General features: G+C 44.2%; 1 protein-coding gene across 6 annotated transcripts in view; it reads left to right on the top strand.

The window, feature by feature from the left end:
• Positions 1–22,357, top strand: part of COL22A1 (collagen type XXII alpha 1 chain) — a 336,676-nt gene that overhangs the window by 114,768 nt on the left and 199,551 nt on the right. For all 6 annotated transcript variants that reach the window (XM_054499251.2, XM_063669105.1, XM_063669106.1 and 3 more), the window contains 2 exons: positions 5,726–5,764; positions 21,671–21,724. In XM_054499251.2, the coding sequence (XP_054355226.2) occupies positions 5,726–5,764; positions 21,671–21,724 (93 nt within the window). The remainder of the gene's footprint in view (positions 1–5,725; positions 5,765–21,670; positions 21,725–22,357) is intronic.

Genomic DNA, 22,357 nt, shown 5'->3' with positions numbered 1-22,357 from the left:
GACTCTGGCCATTACACAGGCTCTTTCCTCTGCCAAGAATAATGCTTCCTTCTCCCCACCCCTGTTTTCCCTTTACCATGCATCCCTGCTTGGCTCATGAGTTCTCATCATTCCTACTCAACTGTGTCGAATTCTCCAGGACATCGCTCCAAACCCCAGCTCTGTGTTCCCACAGCACCTCCTGCATCCCAGCATCAGAGGACTCCCAGGTGTCCTGATCTGTGATTTATAGTCACAGCATTTCCAGCACCTGGCCTAGCATGAATTGTATTCGTGAATCTTTCAGCTGATGAGTGAATACAATTAATGACGGGTCAGGAAAGAATTGCAGGAATGAAGAAGTCACAGTTCAGGGTGGCCCTCAGGAGCTGAATGGCTGAGAAGTGAATTCCGGCTTCACCGAGATACTTAACCTTTCTATTCTTAGTTTTCTCATCTGTAAAATGGGGATAATAAAATAATGTATTCAGTAGCATTATGAAGATTAAATAAATTGATGCATGTAAATGGTTTAGAATAGTAGTGAGTGCAGTCAGTCCCTGTCCTGGTGGAAGCACTAATCTCTGCCCTTCTGCATGGAATCATGTAGCATCGACAGCACAAGTTTGGTGTCAAATGGGCCTCAGTTACTGTCCTTGGCTGCAGCGTTTATTAGCTGTGTGACCTTGAGCAGGTTTCTTTCTTTCCTTTTTTTTTTTTGAGATAAAGTCTTGCTCTTGTCACCCAGGCTGGAGTAGAGTGGCATGATCTTTGCTCACTGCAACCTCCGCCTCCCAAGTTCAAGCGCTTCTCCTGCCTCAGTCTCCCGAATAGCTGGGATTACTATGTGTGTGCCACCATGCCGGGCTAATTTTTGTATTTTTATTAGAGACAGAGTTTCACCATGTTGGCCAGGCTGGTCTCAAACTCTTGACCTCAGGTACGCCTCGGCCTCCCAAATTGCTGGGGTAAAGCCTCATTTACATATTAGCAAAATGAGGAGTATAACAACTACTTGGTTTACAAAATGCCTGGCCCATAGTGGGTGATCAGTGAATGACCATTGTCTTTTTTGATGTGTGTGATTATAATTAGCTCCTTCTGTGTTCTCAGTGCTCAGGAGGAAACCCAGGAAACAAGCCTCTTCCCTAGAAGAATTAGCATGGCAAATGCAATTCCCTCAGCACCCCACATTGTCACCCCCTCATGCGTAGTGATGCCATCTACTCTTCTTGGCATGTGCATCCTGTGGAGTCTAACGTATGCTCCATGCAACAGCTTTTGACATGGTCTCATCACGTCTCTAATGGGAATGACACTGGTTTCTCAGGCTTGAATGACTTGCCCTCAGTCATAGAGGCTGGATGTGGCAGAGACAGAATTTGCACCTGCATCTGTTTTAATCTGGGTCTTGTGCTCACTTGGCTGTGCTTCACCTTCACCTACGCATGCATGTCTACCTCCTTTGTGTAGGTAGGAAGCACGTGTTGTGTGCAGAAAGACATGGAAATAAGGAGAGCTGGTCACATTTACCAGCACTTACTGTACTGCTGGCTCTGCATTACATGCTTCACAGACTTGGGGCTCACTTAACTCTCACATCAGCTTGGCGAGGTGAGGCCTGGTGAAATGCCCACCTTACAGATGAGCAAACTGAAGCTCAGAGAGGGTGGTAACTCATACACATGTGGTTTTTTAGGAACTCACTTGTCAGGCAGTAGGTGTAGGAAATGCCAGGTCCATTCCTCTCTCCTCCATGTCTGGGACAAGACCCACTCTAGGACACGTGCTGTCACTTGTAGCTGGGTTCAAAGGAAGGGAGATTGGGAGGACATTCTGAATTCAGAGAAACCACGAGAATCAGCCAGAGAACAAACATGGATGTACTCTGGAGCCCTGAACTCTGGGAAGCGGTCCATCACATAATTATGATCATTATTGCCTGCCTGATATCATCAGCAGCTCTATTGAGGCCAAATAGCACTGTGATTGAGGAAGCAGCACTAGCATCAGGCAGCCTACATTCAAATTTTGGTTCCACAACCTACTAGCTTCATGAACTGAAGAAGTTGCTAGAACTTTCTGAGCTTCACTTTTCACATTTGTGAGACAGATATAAAAATAATATCTGTAGTGGTTCTACTTCTGAAATGGCAACATGAGGAACTCTGTGAATCTACTCCCCCCAAAAAGATAATACCTGGTGAAATTCCAACATTTTTCACCTCCTGCATCTGGAGTTCCAGAGCCTAAATTCTTGGCAGATGCAGCCAAGGGATAGGGCTCGCTTCCTCTCCCCAACCCCCATTCATAGGGTGGAGGTGCAACCTCAGGCATGACAAGCCAAGAATGTTGGGGTTCTGATCAACCCTTTCCAAGCTCAGTCATAAAGTGGAGGCTCCCCGGTGAAGGATGCAAGCTGAGAAAAGCAGAGGCTACTGCTCCTTCCCAGCCGGGGCACCATTCCAAGAGGAGAGGGCCATGGTCCCAGCTCCCAGCTCCCAGTTCCAGAGCAGGGATGCAGATATTTAGCCCAGGATACAATCCTTAAGAACAAAGAACTCTGAAGTTCTCCCCAAAGGCACTGACTTTGAAACAGAATGTGGAGAAGTATAAGTGTAAGCGTTCTCTAGAAACAAAGGAGATGTTGGTGGTAGGAAATTAAGAGGAGCATGGTACTCTATAGTAAACCATAACTTTACCAAAGCTAGTTTACCAGAAAGAACCAGGGGGAAAACACCACTAAGAAGACTGCTCCTGCATCAGAAAGAAACCTCAATGACTGCCCACAACAGCTACCCATGCAAAGGGGACCTGATTCAGTTTGGTCAGACTGTGGAGCAATGAATACCATGTATAGCACTGTAGAAAATAGTAAAGGGATCAGTTGGAAAGTAATGGAACCTAAGAGCTGGATTGAATGTCAGCAGAGGCAGACCATTTGACCGAGAAATCAAGAAAAGAGACTTTCAAAACGAGCCTTGTTAAAACCATCGTCATCCTGGGGTGACTGTGTACAGGTCCAAGGCCATGCGCTCTGAAAATTGGCCTCAGAGATGAACACTAGGGAAGGGGAATAGACTTAATTAAAATAATCTAGCCAAGTCAGTGAGTAAATAAACATGAAAAAAACAAAAACAATTTTTGGTAGGGGAAGTGTCAACATCCAGGATTGCTATATTTTGGATATTGTCTAAAATGTCCAATTTTCAACAAAAATTATGAGATATGCTAAGAAACAGAAAAATGTGACACATACACCGAAAAGGCAGCAGACAAGAGAAACTGCCTGAGAGAGGATACAAATATCGGATTTAACAAAGCCTTCCAAGCAATCATTATAATTATGATCAAAGAACTAAAGGAAATTATTCTGATGTAAGCAAAAGAAGGCATAATGACATATTTCATCAAATACAGAATATCAATAAAGAGTTAGAAATTATAAAGAACCAAATGTAAGTTCTGGAGTTTAAAATTATAATAAATAAAAAAAACTAGAGGGGCTCAAAAGAAAGATCAGAATTCTTGAAGATAGATCAGTAGAGATGATGTAATCTGAAGAACAGAGAGAAAAAATAATGAAAAATGGATGGAGTATTGGAGAAATGTAGGGGTTCATAAAGTGCATGAATCTGCAGCTACTGGGAATTAAAGCAGAAGAGGAGAGAAAGGAGCAGAAAAGTATTCAAACAAATAATGGCTGAAGGCATCTCAGATTTTATGAAAAGCAGTAGTCTACATATTCAAGATGCTCAGTGAACCCCAATTAAGATAAACACAAAAGAGATACACACTTACAAACATAGTAAAAATGCCAAAAACCAAAAAAAAAAAAGGAAAGTAGCAAGAGAAAAAAATGACTCATTATTTACAAGGAGACTCCAATAAAATTAACAACTGACTGGTCATCAGAAATGATTGAGGCTAGAAGGCAGAGAGATGGCAAGCTATGTATAACAATACATTACAACCGTGTATGGTTGGTGTTAACAAACACGCATGTAATATGCATAAAAATAATAGCACAAAAAGAGGGAAGAAGGGATAGAGCTACGAAGGAGTATGTTTCTATGTCTAACTGGAAGTAAGTTTTTATAAATCTAGAGTAGACCCTATTAAGTTATTATGCATATAATAAACTCTAGAGCACCCTCTAAGAAAATAACTCCAAAATATGTAGTTAAAAATATCATGAAAGTAGTGTAAATGTTACACTAGAAAGTACTCAATTCAAAAAAGATCAGTAAAGGAGCAATAAAGGAACAAAAGTGGGACAGGAGACCTGTAGAAAACAAAAACTAATATGGCATATATAAATCTAATTATAATATATGTGAATATACTACATGAACCAACTAAAAAGCAGAAATTTTAAGAAAGTTTATAATAACAAGATCAAACTATATCCTGTCTATAGAAGACATACTTTAGATTCAAAGATACAACCTATTTGTACAACAACAAATTTGTTGTACAAATAGGTTGTATCTTTTGTTTTCAAAGAGACAAATAGGTTTCACAAGACACAAATAGGTTGTATGTTTTGTATTCAAAGAGACAAATAGGTTTCAATAGGTTGAAAATAAAAGGATGGAAAATAAACATCTTGAAAATAAAAAGCAGAAAACTGGGGTGACTGTACTAATATTAGACAAAATAGACTTTAAACCAAAAAAAAATAAAGGGAGACATTTTATAATAAAAAATTATTTCTTAAAAATATAGCAATTATAAACATATATGCACCTAACAAAACCCCAGAATACATGAAGCAAAAACTGACAGAATTTAAAGGAGGAATGAAAAACCAATTAACAATAGTTAGAGACTTCAATACCTCCTTTTCAATAATGGGTAGAACAACTAGGAATGTGGAGAAATTGGAATCTTTATGGATTGCTTGCATAACGTGGTGCAGTTTCTTTGGAAAACAGCCTTGCAGCCCTTAGGTTAAAGACAGAGTTACCATATGACCCAGCAATTCAATTCTACTTTTAGGAATATACCCCTCAAAAATGCAAAGATATGTTTACACAAAAACTTTCAGAAAAATGTTTATAGCAGCGTTATTTACAATAGCCAAAAGTAGAAAACCCAAATGTCTGTCACCTGAAGAAAATGTATGTCATATGCATACAATGTCATATCATTTTGCAATAAAATGAAGTACTTATACATGGTCTGACATGGATTAACCTTGGAAAGACTTTGCTGAGTGAAATAAGCCAATTATAAAAGGCCACAAATTATATGATTCCATTTATATAAAAAATGTACAGAATAGACAAATCTATAGAAACAGAAAACAGATTGATGTTTTCCTAGAGCTGGAGTAGAGGAAGTGTGGAGTCATTGCTAATAAATATGGGTTGTTTCTGAGGTGATAAAAATATTCTAAAATTGTTTGTGGGGATTTTGTTGCACAACTTTATACTAAAAATCATTGAATTGTACATTTTAAGTAGGTGAATTATATGGTATGCAAATTATATTTCAATGAAACTGTTATGGAAACAAAGAATAGTAACTATAATATTGAGTTATTGGAAACATTAAGTGAGATGATACTCATGAGAATGCGTACTCAGTTAACAATAGTCATCATTTCTTTTAGTGGCTACTGGGCAGAGCTGATGAGAAAATATCTAATCCTTTCAAATCTTGGGATGATGTTGCCATTTGCAATGTCATGCCATGGAGATGCTCTGTAGTGAATCTTTGCCTTCTTCTTTAATTTTTCTAGGGCATAAGACCTTTTGGCCAAGGGGAAAAGGGTGAAAAGGTAAGCATCTTCCTTTTATCACACTCCTTCAAGGGAATGGGACAGAGGACTTAGGTTTGGGGGAGGTGTGTGCTACTATTATGTTGCCTGGAAAGAATTCGAGTGGGGGAAAAGAGGTGTCCTGGGCTGTGTAACTGGCCTCAATGTGTGTCCTCCATGATTTGGGTAGTTGAAGCATGTACTGTACTCAGCAGAAAGAGAGAAGGTGGAGACAGAAAATGGTAAAATGGTGGTTGGAGAATTGAGTAGGACACATATATCTTGGGGAATTCCAGGCATATTCTGTTGGAAATGTTGACGTTTGAACTATACCCGAGAAGTGAAAATCTGGGGGCAGGTTCTCAGTGAACCCCAATTAAGATAAACACAAAGAGATACACTTAAAAACATCATAGTAAAAATGCCAAAAACCAAAAAAAAAAAAAAAAAGGGAAGTAGCAAGAGAAAAAAATGACTCATCATTTACAAGGAAACTCCAGTAAGATTGGAGGTAAAATAAAGGACATCAGAAGAATTTGTGGGAAAAATAAAGATGTTCTCCCCAGCTATGCATGTTGCACCTTCTTTTACCTGCAGTAAAATATACACAGGCTTGACCAATCCTGGGAAATATGGGATTTCTCCTAAAGAAGAAATTATTCTTAAGATGTTAGCCTATAAGGATAAATAAAAAGCAGAAAGCCACTACAAATGCCATTTTCTACTTATACCAGCTATTTAAAAAATGAAAGAAAAAAGAAACAAAAAATTGTTGTTTTCCTGGAGAGGCAGCCACAAAACTTTACAGTGCAAACCCCTGTTGATACTTTCACTGGAGTACAGGCACTCGTGGACTCAAAACATAGTGCTGTTGGATCCTGAGAGGTCATTCATTGCTCAGAGGGGATCACATTAGTCCCTTGCATAGGGCTGGTTATGTAACACATGTAACACTCCATTAAGTTACAGTAGAAACAACTTTCCTGTTGCCAGCTTATTCTCTCCCTGTAGGCACTCTTACACATCTAGCTCTCCTCTAAGGAGTTAAATCAAGGATATGCACAAGTACATATCCGTGTGTAATTTATAAGTGAGACTAGAAATGACACAATGCTGTGTAGCGGGCAAAATACATTATTGTATACCTCAATAATGCAACAGTATTTGATGATGCAAAATGACATTTAGGAGAACTAATGACCTAGAAAATGCAGTCAATATTCTGTTCATTTTTAAAGTATGTTGCAAAATGTGTATACAATATGACACCAGCTGTGTGTGTGTGTGTGTGTGTGTGTGTATGTCTGAAAGACAGAGAGGATAGACAGAGAGAAATTAATGATGGAGACAAATCTCTATTAGTAACCACTGGCTGTCTGTGGGTGAAAAGGTTATGAGGATATTTGTTTTCTCCCTCACATTTCTTTGTGTCATTCTTTATTTCACAATGAGCTCCTCCATTAAAAGCATAGGCACACATGTAAATTGACTACCTCACAAGAATGAAAACCAGTTTGGGCATAGCACAACACACAGCATAACTTAAGTGGTACAACCAGGCAGATGTAGTTCATGTCTCCATTCCGCCACTCTCTGGCTCTGCCATCAGTTTTGAGCCTCCATCTCCCGACCTAAAGATCTCCCGCCGCTTTCCATGACTTCTCTGTGATTTAAAAGCATAGCACCAGGAACCAAATGCTCAAATTCAGTAGCTACTTTCTTGTTTTACGTTTTTTTTTTTTTTTTTAAATGAGTTTCATTTAATTGTGGTAAGGACACAACATGAGATCTACCCTCCTAACAAACTTTTAAGTGTGCAGTACGGTACTGTTGACCATAGGCACGGTGTGGTGCAGCAGATCCCTAGAATGCATTCGTTTTGCTTAACTGAGATTTTTTGCCCATTAATTGGCATCTCCCCATTTCTTCTCCCCCAACCCCTGGAAGCTACTTTTCTACTCTTTAATTCTAGGAATTTGACTATTTTAGGTATTTCATATGTGGAATTATGTAGTATTTGTCTTCCTGCATCTGGCTTATTTCAGTTAGCACAATGTCCTCCAGATCCATTCACGTTGTCAAAAATGACAGAATTTCCTTCTTTTTAAAGGCTGAATAGCATTCTGTTGGGCATTAAAAATAGAGCTACTGTATGATCTAGCAATTCAGTATGCCATGTTTTCTTTTTCCATCCATCCACTGATGGACATCTAAGTTGTTTCCATATCGTGGCTATCATGAATTATGCTGCTGTGAACATGGGAATGTGAGTATCTCTGTGAGATCCTGATTCCAACTCTTGAATAAGTATTCGGAGGCAGAATTGCTAGATCATACAGTAGTTCTATTTTTAATCTTTCTTTTGAGGAGCCACCATACTGTTTTCCACAGTGGTGAGACCATCTGCGTTCCCACCAACATGTTCAGCAGCTCCTTTTTTTTTTTTTTTTTTTTTTTTTTGAGATGGAGTCTCACTCTGTCACCAGGCTAGAGAGTGCAATGGCACGATCTTGGCTCACTGCAACCTCTGCCTCCTAGGTTCAAGTGATTCTCCTGCCTCAGCCTCCTGAGTAGCTGGGACAACAGGTGTGCACCACCATGCTCAGCTAATTTTTGTATTTTTAGTAGAGACAGGGTTTCACCATGTTGGCCAGGATGGTCTCGAGCTCTTGACCTCAGGTGATCCGCCTGCCTCGGCCTCCCAAAGTGTTGAGATTACAGGCGTGAGCCACCGTACCCAGCCTAGCAGCTACTTTCATTGTTGCTTGCATGCTCAGTTCCAGTGGGCAGAGGCCGAGCACAGGGTATGAAGAGGGCACCCGGGTATTGCTCCAAATCAGGATCCGGGACTGCCGGGGTCTGGAGGTCAGAACACTCAGTCTGGGTGGTACCTGCCAGGCAATACCGTGCAGCTCTGTGATCTCCTTCCCATGTTCCTCTGGGACCAGCCTTTCCTCTCAACTAACGTGTCCTTCACGTGTGTTCCTGTCACCAGGCAGGGACTGGCAGCCTCCTTCCTCCCTGTGGGCTGCAGGGCATCTCTGCCTCATTGGCTTTGGGGTGAGCTCACAGCGGGCAGCCTTGGATGCCTGTTCCCCTCACACCTGAAGGCACCTTCTGGTGCCAGGAGTCCTACCTGCAGCATCACATTCAAGGGTCTGATGCTGCGAGGGCATAGTTGTGGCCATGGAGACCTCCTCACATCTTCGATGTTGGCAGGAGAGACAGGCAGCTGAATGGACGCTAGCACTTCTGGCTCTGTCCTCGGTTGACATTTTCCTGCAGTTGATATTTTTAGCAAAGTCTGAGTCTAGATTCCACCACATATTAGCTGTGTGATTTGGAGTGAGTCACTTCCCTCTCTGGGACTCTGCTTCCTCCTCTGTACAATGGAGGAGGTGGGATGAGATGATGCATAAAGTCCTTTTCAGGCAGCAGCTCTGAGATTAGGGAATCAGCCCACCCCCAGCCTTTGCCCCCTAGGGCTCTTTTCTGTAACTTGAAGTCTCTACTTCTCCTCCAGAAATGAGGAGACCAGAGTGGGCCAAGGGGATTGATAACGTCTAGAGAGGGTAGAAGGCCACTTGTGAGTCATGCATTAAGACTAGGCTTAACAAACTGGCTTCTTAGCTGACCGTTGTCTCCAAAGTAATTGGCGCATAAGTTGGATTGAGTTTGGGGATATTGGATAGACCAGAGCTCGATGGGTCCAGGGATGGTAATACTCTTATTCTGGCTGTGTTTTTTTTAATATATTTGGAATTGTAATTAACCACTGCAGCAATGTGCATTGGCTTCTTCATGTACCAGGCATCCTGCTAAGGGTATTTCATACTTACTCTCCCATCATTAAGACAATATTTCAGAAAAGGCAATGCTGTTCCCATTTCAAGGATGAGGAGAACATGGCACTGAGGTCAAGTGACCTGCACAAGGTCACACAGTTAGTATGTGCCCAGGAAACACAATCACTGATTGTTACTAAAATGAAGGGAAGCTGCAGAGCTGATTGAATCACTGTTCTTTGGCAGCTAAGGAAACTGAGGCTTAGACAAGATGAGTGACCTTGGCCCATACACTGAATATAACAGTAACAACAACAGCACACTCTCATTAGCTGATGTGAGGGGTTGGCGAGTTTATCCACGGGAAGAGATAGCAAGGGACCTGGTAAATGAAGCAACTTCAGAAAGACTGAGCAAGAATCAGGTCTGAGTCATTCTGCAAGCATGAGGATCAGTTCAGGCACATTCTCCTGGTTAGTCCCATTAGAACGGACTCAGTACTTTCACTTAGAAGGACAAGGACAGATGCTTTTTTCTCCCTGGGCCCAAGGATATAAGCATGAGAGCCTTGAAATTCCCATAGCCATGTTGCTACCATGAAAGGAGCCAGTTCAAAGAAGATGAAGGTGACCCTGAGACAGATCAGTTGCTGAGTAGAGAGCAGGCTCACCTGAAGCAGATCTCCAGTGTCTCAGAGCTGAAAGGCAATGCATTTCCTGCCAGTGGTCTTAGCTTTCTTTATGAATAGTAGCTATTATTAATATTGCAGGTAGAGTTGGGTTGGGATACTGGTGGTGGTGGGCTTTCAGGCAGGGATTTGCCTAGACAAGGGCCTAGAGGTGGGACAGTGTTGGGTCCTGAAGAGACCCAACTTTCCTGGAGTGGACAGGATGGACCTGATGGAGCCTGGACCACATCTTACAGATAGTCAGGGGCCCTGACACCCACCAGGAATGAAATGGGGACAAAGTGTCCCACAAAGCCATGCTTGGGTCAGCAACTAGGGACTCAGCATTTGGTAGAGGGGGAAAATACAATAAAAAGCACCACCAAAAAGTCATGTCTTAAGCATTTTCACAGAAATCCATATGGCAATAAATAAAACTTCATATGGATTTTCTGCTCAGATTTCACAGTATGGTGCACCAGAAAAAAAAATCAGCAAGCAAATATAAGAATCTCAGCTAAATTTTTTTGGGCTCGTTGACTCAGCAGTAGATAGAATTTTGGGTCACAGAAACACAGTTCATTGTCTTTTATGGTATTCTTCAATTTTACTGGCACCATAAACCTGACAGGGGATGAACGTGGTGAAAGGTGAGTCTCTGAGTCAGACAGGTAGTCCAGGTTCTTCCAGCTTCCTGGGATGCAGCCTTCTCAGAGCCTTGGCTCCACATTCTGAAGAGGATGCCAAGTGTGCAGGAAATCCACCTGAGAGTTCTGAAGTCACGGCATGGGAGGGTCTTTGTGGGGTGGTTTGCTAAACAAATAAGATGCTAATTACCAAATGGAGGAAAGGTCAAGGTCCCTGGAATCCCTCTGCTCCAGATGTCTTCATTTGGTTTACATACACTGCCCCGTTTGAAAATGCAAGCGCTCATAAGTTTGCATTTGACCTTAAATTGGCACTGGAGTTACGCTGTTCTGTGTTACTTGGCAGATGGAGACCAGTGTGCTTGGTGTGCACATCCTGCTGGACACGATGGGGCCCACAGGACCCTTCCCCAGTATTTGTCTCCTGCTGATTCTAGGTTTATCTTTCCGTGGTCATGCTCAAGATATCTCTGCCTCCCTGTCATTGATTCTTCCTCCTTGCACGCCCGGCATCCCCCTTTGCCTGCTGAAATCTTAGGGGTGCTTCTAATCCAGTCACCATCAAGGTGCCCAGCATCAAGCAAGGCATTTCTATGGGCATTGTCCTATTTGTCCCTCCCATAGACTGCAGGTGAAAGACATCATTATCGTTATGCCCATTTCATGGAAAAGGGCACTGAGGCTTAGAAAAACATGCCCACACATTCATGGGATTGATTTCATTGTAAAAGGATATAGGAGGACCAAATAGTTTATAATGAGCTCTGGCTTGCTTAAAATCATAGCAAGTACTAGCTGAGGACCCAGCATGGTGCTGGGGGGCTAGGCAGGGACAGCAAATGGGGGTGTGAGCTTTGGAGAATGATTAACTCTTAAGAGTAAATAGGAGGGTAGGGACGTAGGATGTTTTAAAAAAAAACCGTTCTGACCACTGTGTAACTGATAGGGCACAGCCATTGGAAAGAAGGTATGTTCCTACTCAGTCCTGCTTCTCATTGGATGGGGGCCCTTTGGGTGACAGTCAGGTCTGCAGTCACAGAGAAGTCAGGTCTTCCCTTATCCCAACATGACAGACACACCTTGTGCTGTCCACAGTGTTAAATAATGGGTTCTTCTTACCGGAACCAGGTTATTTCTTCAATGTTTTTCAAAGGCAGGCTTTAACTGAAGTTATAAGAAGATTGCTTGGAGGTAGAATTGGACTGCAGAGCGGGAGGAGGAATGAAGAGGGAACTCCGTGACATGTGGATTTTCTTCCCGGAGCCTCTCTCCCAGAGTGGTGACCAAGAAAGGTCTCTGGAAACCACAAGACACTTCTACATATCAGGGGAACCATGGTCTGAAAGTGCGTGCTCCTCAAATTCATATGTTGAAATCCTAACCCCCAAGGTGATGGTATTGGGAGGTGGGGCTCTTGGGAGGTGATTGGGTCATGAGGGTGGAGCCTTTATGAATGACTGGATTGGCCCTTACAAAAGAGATCCCGGAGAGCCCGTTTCTCCTTTCCACCATGTGAGGTTACTGTGAAAAGACAGCCATCTATGAACCAAAAAGCAGGCCTTCATCTGACACCAAATCTGACGGCACCTTGATCTTAGACTTTTCCAGCCTCTGGAACAGTGAGAAATAAATTTCTGTAGTTTACAAGCTACCCAGTTTATGGTAGCCCCAAAAGACAAGGGGTTTCTGCTACTGATGAAATATTTGGCATAATGAGGGATGGCACACACACTTTTGATTTTTTTAAGTTCTCCCTGAAGGCATAAGATGAGCATGTTTTAGCAATAGCAGCCATGAAGAATTTATTGGCCAGCACTGGTGATTTTATCTGGAATGGTATAGTGACTTTGAAAAGGAAGTGCCATGTACTGGGAAGAATCATGACATCAGTCTTTTATTGACCTCTTAATGTTCCAGGCTATTCAGTTTTTGAGCTTCAGCCTCTGAGAGTCCCTTTAAGAAGGGCAGGCCATGGCCAAGGTCACAGAGCTGGTTAGTAAGTGGGGCCAAGCCTGCATCTGCCTGACACAAGACACAAGAGTGGGGATCCCCCACTTTTGACCACGGCATTGGTCAATGTCAGTTCCCTACCCGTCCTTCAATGTGATGCTGATATCTGGGAATTATTGACCCTCAAAAACCTTATAGGAATCAGCTTACTTTATATAAAGACTGCATTATAGAGCCTCTGAACCAGAAAATATAAATTATACATTTGTCTTTATATTTGTGAAATTTCTAAGATATAGATATATTGACGCCATTTGCCTCTAGCTCTGGGTCCTTTTCTCTTTGTTCATGGCCGGCTTAATCAGCACCCCCATCTCCTATTCTTAGCCTGTGCATTAATGTGCATTATTCATGGTTATCGAGTTGGATAACTGTAGTTGAGTGCCTTCTATTTTTACAATAATTAAAGGGTTTAAGGGGAAATTAGTTTAGCTGCTTATGTGCCCTCAAATAGCCTTGTAGGTTAGGGGCAAAATGCCCAGAGTTAGAATAAATAGAGGTGCTGCAGGCCCTGTCCATGGTGCTGAAGGACACATTGGGGAAGTTCTGAAGTTCACAGCACTGCAGGGCCTCAGGCAGAGCTGGGATCGGAATCTGCATTTCTCCTCTAGCTCCATCTGACACTCAGGTGCTTGCCAAGTCTAATGGGCCAGTCACAAAACCGAAGGCTTCGTACAAGAGGGTGAGAGCACTTATGGGAAGGGTAAATGCTGGACTACTGAACTGGGAGGGCAGGGGAAGCTCAGGGTGCAGACCCCGGTCACAGACTGGCTGGATCTAGAACTTGGCTGGGTCACTTAGCAGCTGTGTAACAGTGGGTCAGTTACTTAGCCCTGTAACCTTTGCTTTCCTCATGCATAAATTAACAACTATAATAGTACTTGCCTTAGAGGGTTTCTGCAAGGATTAAATGAGCTAATGAAAATAGATGACTTATGTTTGTAAAAAGTGCTCATAAACGTTAAACATAATTACCATTACACCAGCATAGTGTTCCATTTTTTTATAAACCAAATGACGTCTTCTGCACTCTCAGCATTAATGAGGTCTTATTCCCAGAGGCGACCAGCAGCTGCAAAATGTCAGAGCTCTTCAGCCTCCCCACTGAGGAGGACTTCTGTAACTCCTAAAACCTCAGGAAGCCTAGAGAGTGTTATTAGAAAGCATGTTCCAGGAGGCCAAGATAAAGAACCTTCCCTTTTTTCAAATTCACCTAAAATAATTCATAGATCATCTAAGAATCATGATAGTACCTCGTATTTACAAGAACTTGCTATCTGCTAGGATTCATGCATGGCTATTTAGTTTAACTTTCATGGTAAATATTGCTGTCCTTGTTTTACAGGCTAGTCACTATAAAATGAAAATTCACCTGGGACCAAGCACAGGTGACTTTACCTCTTCATGGGGATGAGCCAGGATTTGAGTTCATGTTTTCAGACTTCACAGCCTGCATTTGTCTGTGCTTGACAAATGGTTCTCAAACTTGAGACAACATCCAAATCACCTGGAGGACTTGTTAAGCCAACAGGCTGGACCCCACTCCCAGAATGTCTGATTTAGTATGTCTGGGGTAGAGCCCGAGAAGTTGCCCTTCTAACACAACCCCAGGTGAGGTTGATGCAGCTGGCCCATGACCATGCTTTCAGAACCACTGCCCAGCATATTCCTAAGACCCCACTAAAGGACCTACCAAATGGATGAAGAATATTAGTAACAGCACCTCTAGCAATGCAACAATCTTTTTGTTAACATTTAGAAATAAGGCCTGATATTTAATTAGCCAAAAGAGCAGCAGAAATATTTGCTCTCTCCTTTCTCTGTGTCTTACTTGATGAGGTAAAAGGATGATCCCTGGGGCTCTGGATGCTGACAAGTGGGTGTGGGGAGATGGATAATTTCCTGCTAGATGGTTGCCCCCCCACCCCATATGCCTCCAAATGAGATCATGGAGGAAATGAGTTTGTATGTGGTGGAGGGAGAGGCAGGGGTGGAAGACAGGTCAGAGCCTGGACTTGGAGCCAAGCCCTGATTTTGAGTCACAACAGCCATTGTGAACACAGGGAAGCCCCTCTTCTCTGAGCCTTGGTTGTCTCCTGCAGTGGATCTCATCCATTGTCATTCTCTTATACCCTGAGTGTTGATTTTCTTTTTATAGGTGGAAAATAGAGGCTTGGGTAGTTTACCCAAAATAGTAGTATCTGATGCTTGTTTTGAATTTCTCTGTATACGAAGCATTTCCCAAATATTTTCTCAAGGCCTCTTACCAGCCATCTTGAGCCAGAGGTACTCCTCCTCCTTTTGTCATCTCCCTTCCAGGTGAAGGAGCTGAGACACAGGAGGGGAATGAGTCTGTTCTGCTCTGCTAACATGAGACAGAGGCCGCATGCAGATCAGACCCTCTCCTCCCAGCCTAGGCTTTTGTTTCTTTCTCTTTCTCTCTCTTCTTTGCTTGCTTCCTGCCCTTTCCTTTCTTTTCCTTTTTTTCTTCAGTGCTTTATTGTGGATCCTTAGCTTTACATATTCTTTTAAAGATCTTTCTATGCCTGACGTTACCAATTTTGGGGCTACCTCTGGTCTTTTCCCCACTCCTCTCCCTGACCCGTCCCATGCACTTGGATGAGTGTTCTTAGTTATCAAGAGATACAATGGAAGAGCTCACATTTCAATAATACTTCATAGTCTGCAAATTATGTCCACATTTAATTCTCATCTGAAAGCCTGTAAACCTCTGCTTTAGAAATGATGAGAGGCTCATAGAAGTTAAATGACTTTCTTGGTGGAAGATGAATAGGCAGCTCAGGGCTATAACTTTCTCTTTTCCTTCTTTTTCTTTTTCTATTCTTTTCTTTTTCTTTTTCTTTTTTTTTTCTTTTTTTTTTTTTTTGAGACAGTGTCTAGCTCTGTCACCCAGGCTGGAGTGCAGTGGCATGATCTCGGCTCACTGTAACCTTCGTCTCCCGGGTTCTAGCAATTCTGCCTCAGCCTCCCAAGTAGCTGGGATTACAGGTGCCTGCCACCACTTCCAGCTAATTTTTGTATCTTTAGTACAGACGAGGTTTCACTGTGTTGGCCAAGATGTCTCGAACTCCTGACCTCATGATCCGCTCGCCTCGGCCTCCCAAAGTGCTGGGATTACAAGCGTGAGCCACTGTGCCTGGCCTAACTTTCTCTTTTCAAAGATGCTATGGGCAGCTGATGGTGAGTCCAGCTGGGGAATTTTGGAAGGTCTATCACAAGGGAAGGGTGAAGATGTTTTGTAATGTTAAGAAGCAGTGATACTAATATTAATACTAATGAAATATTTGAGTTAGGTTGACTTTCTCTTGGGGCAAAGTTTTCATAGGGCAGGAATCATTCTAGTAAAATGCTTGGATCTCAGGATGACTTACAGGTGGACGTTTCTTAAAATCTATGTATTTGCAGTGCTGACTTGGTTATCCTAACCATGTAAAAAAAGATTCAAAAAGAGATGTTACTGTCTCTGACTCAGAACATATTCACTTCTACAGAGACCTCTGGTTCTGTTCTTAGAATACACAGTAAGGGTGGCCACATCCCTGAACAGAGCAGAAGGGACTTTCTTCTACTATCTCAGCCATCTAAAACCAACACGCCTAGTTTTCCATATCCTTGGGAAGACCAATTCTGAAGCTAGATTGACGATCCCTATTTACAGATGAAGACCAAGACTCAGAGCATTTCGACAATTTGGCCAAAGTCATCAGTACTTAGTGATGGGGATGCAGGGAGGGTGGGAGGTGGACAGTGTGAAGCTGTGGCTCACTGGCTCTAAGGACCATTACCTCTCCACCACACCCACTGTTCACTTTGTCTCTGGGGCTTACACAAGACTAATTTTAAAGTAGGAGAGTCTTCCATTCCCTTACAAGCCCACAGGGCTCTAGAAAGAATTGAAGCACACAGGGCAGTGTGGATGCTATGTCAAGCCAGACACTGGAAGTGCAGAGGTAATCAGATTAAGTCCTGCTCCACATCTCACAGAGCTCCCATCTTGTGGATGAGAAAAATTCACACAGACATCTACTGCGCATCTATTTGAAAGAACCAACAAGGCTAGAAAACTGGCAGCTGGGAGGAGAGGCCAAGATGTCCTGCTGCCCCCTCCTTTATTCCTGAGGCAGGAGCCCATCCCACCAAGACGTCCCTCCCTCTGCGTTCAGCTGCAGGGTTTCCCAACCCACCAGAGCCAGAGGACAGACTGGTCATTCGAGGACCTGCCATCATAAGTGGGTGACCGACATCTCAGGCGAGTCACCCCCAGAGCCCTGATTCTGGAGGGAGGCACTATCTAGCGCATGCCCTCAGAGGAAGTCCTCATCCTTTTGTGATGCTTCCTGCTATTAGAAAATCTATGATTGGTTCCTAGGGTTGTAGGGATGTGTCTCATGGACTGGTGTCCCTGCCATCAGGAAATGGACACACCGTTTGCCCAGGAGGCAGGTAGGGGTCGGAGCATGGACCTTGGAGACACAGGCTGTGTCGGGAGCTGAGCCCACTCTTGCTCACCACCGTCTCCTGGCTCCACGCAGAGCTTCTCCACCTGTGAGGCAGTCAAATGAGTGTTCCTTTCAGTATTCCCCGGGGAGCAGGCCTGGTGAAGGCTGAAGAGGAAGGGCAGGATCCCTGGAGAGGGAGAGCTAAGGCTGGATGCTCAAGTGTGAACTACCCCAACCTGCCTCACTCTGCCATGTAGACTCCCCGGTAGCCATGAGAAAGTCATGCGCCCACCCTGTGCCCCAGTGTGCCTGAAGGTAGGGTGAGGATAGCAACACTTAGCTTATGGGACTGCCCCGCAACCAGGGAACTGATGTGAGTTCGGACACCATTAAGTGTTGTGAAGACGTTCGGGAGCACACTCTAGGGCCTGGAGTCTGGCTCTTCCACAAGCACTGTAACTTTGGGCAGAATAAATCTAATCTAATCAGCTCTAATCAGCTGATTAGATTAGAGCTAATCAGCTGTCTGTGCTTTTGTTTCCTAAACACTGAAATAGAGATGATGATTCTGTCTCATTCACAGAACTGTTGTGGGAGGTGTTGAATGCAGTGATGGATGTAAAGTGCTCAGTGCCTGGCGCCTTGTAATAATAGATAAACTATCCTCAGCGACATCTATACTATCACATTAATACACTATGATTAATATTACTTTACTCTGACTGTTGGTTCTGCCATTATTAAACATGCATGTGTGTTTAATCGGGTAGAAATCACCTCCTCCTGTACTGGTTACCTCTTTCAATCTCAGATTTTAAAATTTAAATTCCAGAACCGCCAAATGGAGAAGTGGCTCAAGGGGAGGGAAGGTGGCTCCTCATTTTGCTGATGTGTAACTGGAGGCTGAGAAAGCACCTGCCATAACAGCATGCCCCAAGGAAGATGCTTGTGATAGTTTAACCCATAAAAGCAAACCACTGGCCCCCACTTTTCCCGAGAAGCAACTGACAACAGAAATCCCCTATCCTTCCCATTGAACAATCCTTTCTCTCATGAAATATTCCCAAACCATTTGTCTGCCCCTTTGTATCCAGCCAAGGATGGACAGGTATCCTGGAATTAGCATGTCTCCCACCTTCCAAAAATCACCCCTAAATACAACACTTGCCAGTCTGAGACTGTCTCAGTATTTCCTCTTTTAATCCTAGAAATAAGGTTGGTTCTCCAACTAACATCTTCGAACTCTCTGCTGAAATGAAAGCAATGGCAGCCTGGTCTCCATCACAAGTTTAAGAATAAACGGCCCTTGTTCATTTTGTCTTGGACCCAGTTTTACCCTAGATGAGGCTCTGAGAAGCAGCAGTCCCTCTCCCTGCATGGGCTCTGGGCTCTGAGCCACAACAGGTCCTTCCATGCCCTTGAAAAGGGTCTGGTAGGCCAGGGCCTCATGGAGAATCATCAACAAGGGCATGAGTAAGCCTTCAAGAAAACCCACTGTAAAGGAACTTGCTTCACTTGGTTTAATTCTACATTTTTTTCCACAGAGTTGTTTGATTAAAGAATCCCCATTTCCTTTGAAAATGCTCTGGGAAGCACCTGGGAGGATTTTAATACAACAACTTTTCACAGTGGCCGTGTGTGATGGTTAATACCATCAACTTGATTGGACTGATGGATACAAAGTATTGATCCTGGGTGTGTCTGTGAGGGTGCTGCCAAAGGAGATTAACTTTTGAGTCAGTGGGTTGAGAAAGGCAGACCCACCCTTCATCTAGGTGGGCACAATCTAATCAGCTGCCAGCACAGCTAGAATATAAGCAGGCAGAAAAATGTGGAAGGAGAGACTGGCCCAGCCTCCTAGCCTCCATCTTTCTCCCATGCTGGATGCTCCCTGCCCTGGAACATTGACCTCCAGGTTCCTCAGTTATGGAACCTGGACTGACTCTCCTTGCTCCTCAGCCTGCAGACGGCCTATTGTGGGACCTCCTGATCTTGTTGTTAGTTAATAAACTCCCCCTTTGAAAAAAATGTATATATATATATTTTTTTTTTCCATTAGTTCTGTCCCTCTAGAAAACCCCAATACACCGTGATTGTCCCCATTTTATAGAAAATTAAACTGAAATTCAGAGAGTAAGGAATTTGCCCTAATGTACCAACCCTCCTCTAAGCGAGGGTCAGAGGAGTGGTGTTCAGCCTGCCCTTTCCATGAATGACTGCTCACTAGGCTTCCTTGCTGGAGACATCCCCTCTGCCAGTCCCCACCCACATGAAGTTACTACCCCTCAGGGCCCAGGATTAGACCTTCCTGGTCCCAAGCCTGAGAACCACAAGCAACTTATAAGTGAGTCAGTGTTGTGTGTTTGCACAGTCCCTTTGTCTCTGCTGTTGAATTGTCAGGTAAGGGCAGCAGAGCAAATCTGTGTGGCCATCCCCAGAGGCTTATGGTGCACACAGCAGCTGGCGAAGGTGTTCTTTCCCAGGCCACAGGTGCGCTGGTGGGGTGCTTCCATTGATCCCTCTCATCGTGGGCCTGGGTCACTGGGAGAACAGACAGTACCAGGAAGCCCAATTCTGTCCCCACAGCAGAGTGTGCACACTTTCATTTACCAAACCTTGCCTCACCTTGCAGCCCATCCTGCTGCTGGTAACAATATCCACACTTCATACCTGAGGCCAGTGGGACTCTGAGCCTTCCAGGGTGCCTTTAAGGTCTCACAGCCAGGGCCGGGCACCTGCAACCTTTGCCTCCCTGGTTCAAGCAATTCTCCTGCCTCAGCTTCCCAAGTAGCTGGGATTATAGGTGCCTGCCACCACCATATCCCCCATGCCTAGACTTGGAATTATTCCTGTAATTCCAGCACCTTGGGAGGCCAAGGAGGTGGATTGCCTGAGCTCAGGAGTTGGAGGCCTGCCTGGGCAACATTGTGAAACCCTGTCTGTACAAAAAATACAAAAATTAGCCGGATGTGGTTATGTGTGCATGTAGTCCGAGCTACACAGGAGGCTGAGGTGGGAGGATCGCTTGAGCCCAGGAGGTCAAGGCTGCGTGAGCCATGTTCATGTCACTGTACTCCAGTTTGAGTGAAAGAACAAGACCATGTCTCAAAAAAAAAAGGGCTCACAGCCAGGAAGGTCTAGAGCTGAGATGGACTCATGTCTGTCTCATGCCATGGCCAGAGACATTTGTCTGTCAGTCTTTCTCTTCAATATCACACTGACTTATATTAGACAGAATGTTGAGGCCATGGAAGGCACTTCATAGAAATTTTAAAAGCATGTGTATGCATGCATGTTTGTAGATAAAATCTAGAAATATATCTGATATGCTTTGAGAAAATAATACATACCTCATAGGATTATGATGAGTAAATCAGATGATGTATGTAGAAATACACTTTGACACATAGTGTTTTATAAACTTTACATAGAGATTCATCTGTTCATTTGTTCATTGAATACCCAGCACCTGCACTGTATAGATGGAAACAGCCCAGAGAGAGGCACAGCCTTGCTCAGTGCCACACAGACAATGACGGAGAGCTGGGAGTGGGGCGGGGAGGTCTCAGGCAGGATCCTTTGATTGGTACCAAGTGGTGTTGGAGCTGGGCGGGAGCTTAGAGGTGCTGGAGTTACCTGTTTCTAAATTCCCTGCCCCGGCCTTCTCTGGGAAGTGTGTGGAATAGAAAGTGGGGTGAGGAGCTGGTCTAGCCCCCGACTTCCCACAGCTGCTCCGTGTTTATTCATGTCATGTGTGTCTGCATGAGATTCCTTAGAAGTTTGTCCCAGCTAAAATTAAAACAAGTTGAATACCTTTTCTAGCCCAGTGGTTCCCAACCAGGAGGCGTTTGGCAATATCTGAAGACATTTTTGGTTGTCACCCCTGGAGGGTGCTGCTGGCATCTAGGGATGCAGCTAAGCATCCTACAGTGCACAGCTCAGTCCCATAGCAAAGGCTCATCCAGTCAGATGTCTATGATGCCAAGGTTGAGAGCCCTGCTGCAGCCCAATCCTCTACTTCACACATATGACACCAAGCCCAGAGCGAGGAAGGGCCGCACCTCCAGCTAGTGAAGGGCTGTGGACCAGAGCTGCTTACTCCCACATCAGGTGCATACAGATCTCCTGGGTGTGTGGCTGTAACATGGACCCTGATATAGATCTGAGGTGAAACCTGGGAATCTGCATTTTATACTTTCCCAAGGGATGTCTATGCTGCAGGCTTGTGGATCAATTTTTGAGTAGCAGTCTTGGCCACAATTTCCTTCCCTTCCTAGCACGTTCTCCACTGCACTAGCATTCTGAGAACCTGTCTCAGTTACTCTTTACTAATTGCTATTCTCTTTTTTTGGCTCTAGGGTTCCCTGGGCCTGCCCGGCCCCCCTGGGAGAGATGGCAGCAAAGGCATGAGAGTAAGTTCTGTTCCGTCTGCCCTGGCTCACAAGGCAGTACTGGGCTGGTGACCTCCTGGTCAGAACCCCGTGTCCTCAAGTGGGGTGGCATTGCCAGGGCCAGGCTTGAGCGGGGACTTATTTGTATCAGGATCCTCCCAGATACCAGGAGCTCAGCCTAATAGCTGTGACAAGACCAGCAGCAGCTTTGCCCCCCGGGTATTGCCTGCCTGTCCTTGGAAATGATTTTTCATTTAGTTAACAAGAAGTTCTGCAAGGCAGCCTTGTTGTCCCCCATGCCTAGACTTGGAACCAGCCCCAGCGAGGCAAAGGATTTGCTTAAGACCCCAGTTTGTAGCTAGAGAAGTCAGAGTGAGACTCAAGCAACAACCCACGCCCTATGCGGCAAGCCAGCTTTCCTCTGATCATTACCCCAAACCCCACCTCTTCATCTCACCTGCCTCTAAGCTGCAACATCCTCCAGCAACCCAAGCTCAAAGTGATCTCAGCTCTGGTGGGTCAGTCTCCTCTCCACCAAGAATCCAAGTGGACATTAGTTCTGCATTCTTCACCTCTCTGATCCCTTCGCCACGTTTAGCCACACGTAATCAGGTCTCAGAGAGGGAACCTGGCTTGTGAGCACGCTGAGGTCCA

This window comes from Pongo pygmaeus, chromosome 7 (genome assembly GCF_028885625.2).
Source record: "Pongo pygmaeus isolate AG05252 chromosome 7, NHGRI_mPonPyg2-v2.0_pri, whole genome shotgun sequence".
In the NCBI taxonomy this organism is placed as follows: domain Eukaryota; kingdom Metazoa; phylum Chordata; class Mammalia; order Primates; family Hominidae; genus Pongo; species Pongo pygmaeus.
Note: the sequence above shows the minus strand (reverse complement) of the source record. Positions and strands in the feature narration are given on the sequence as shown.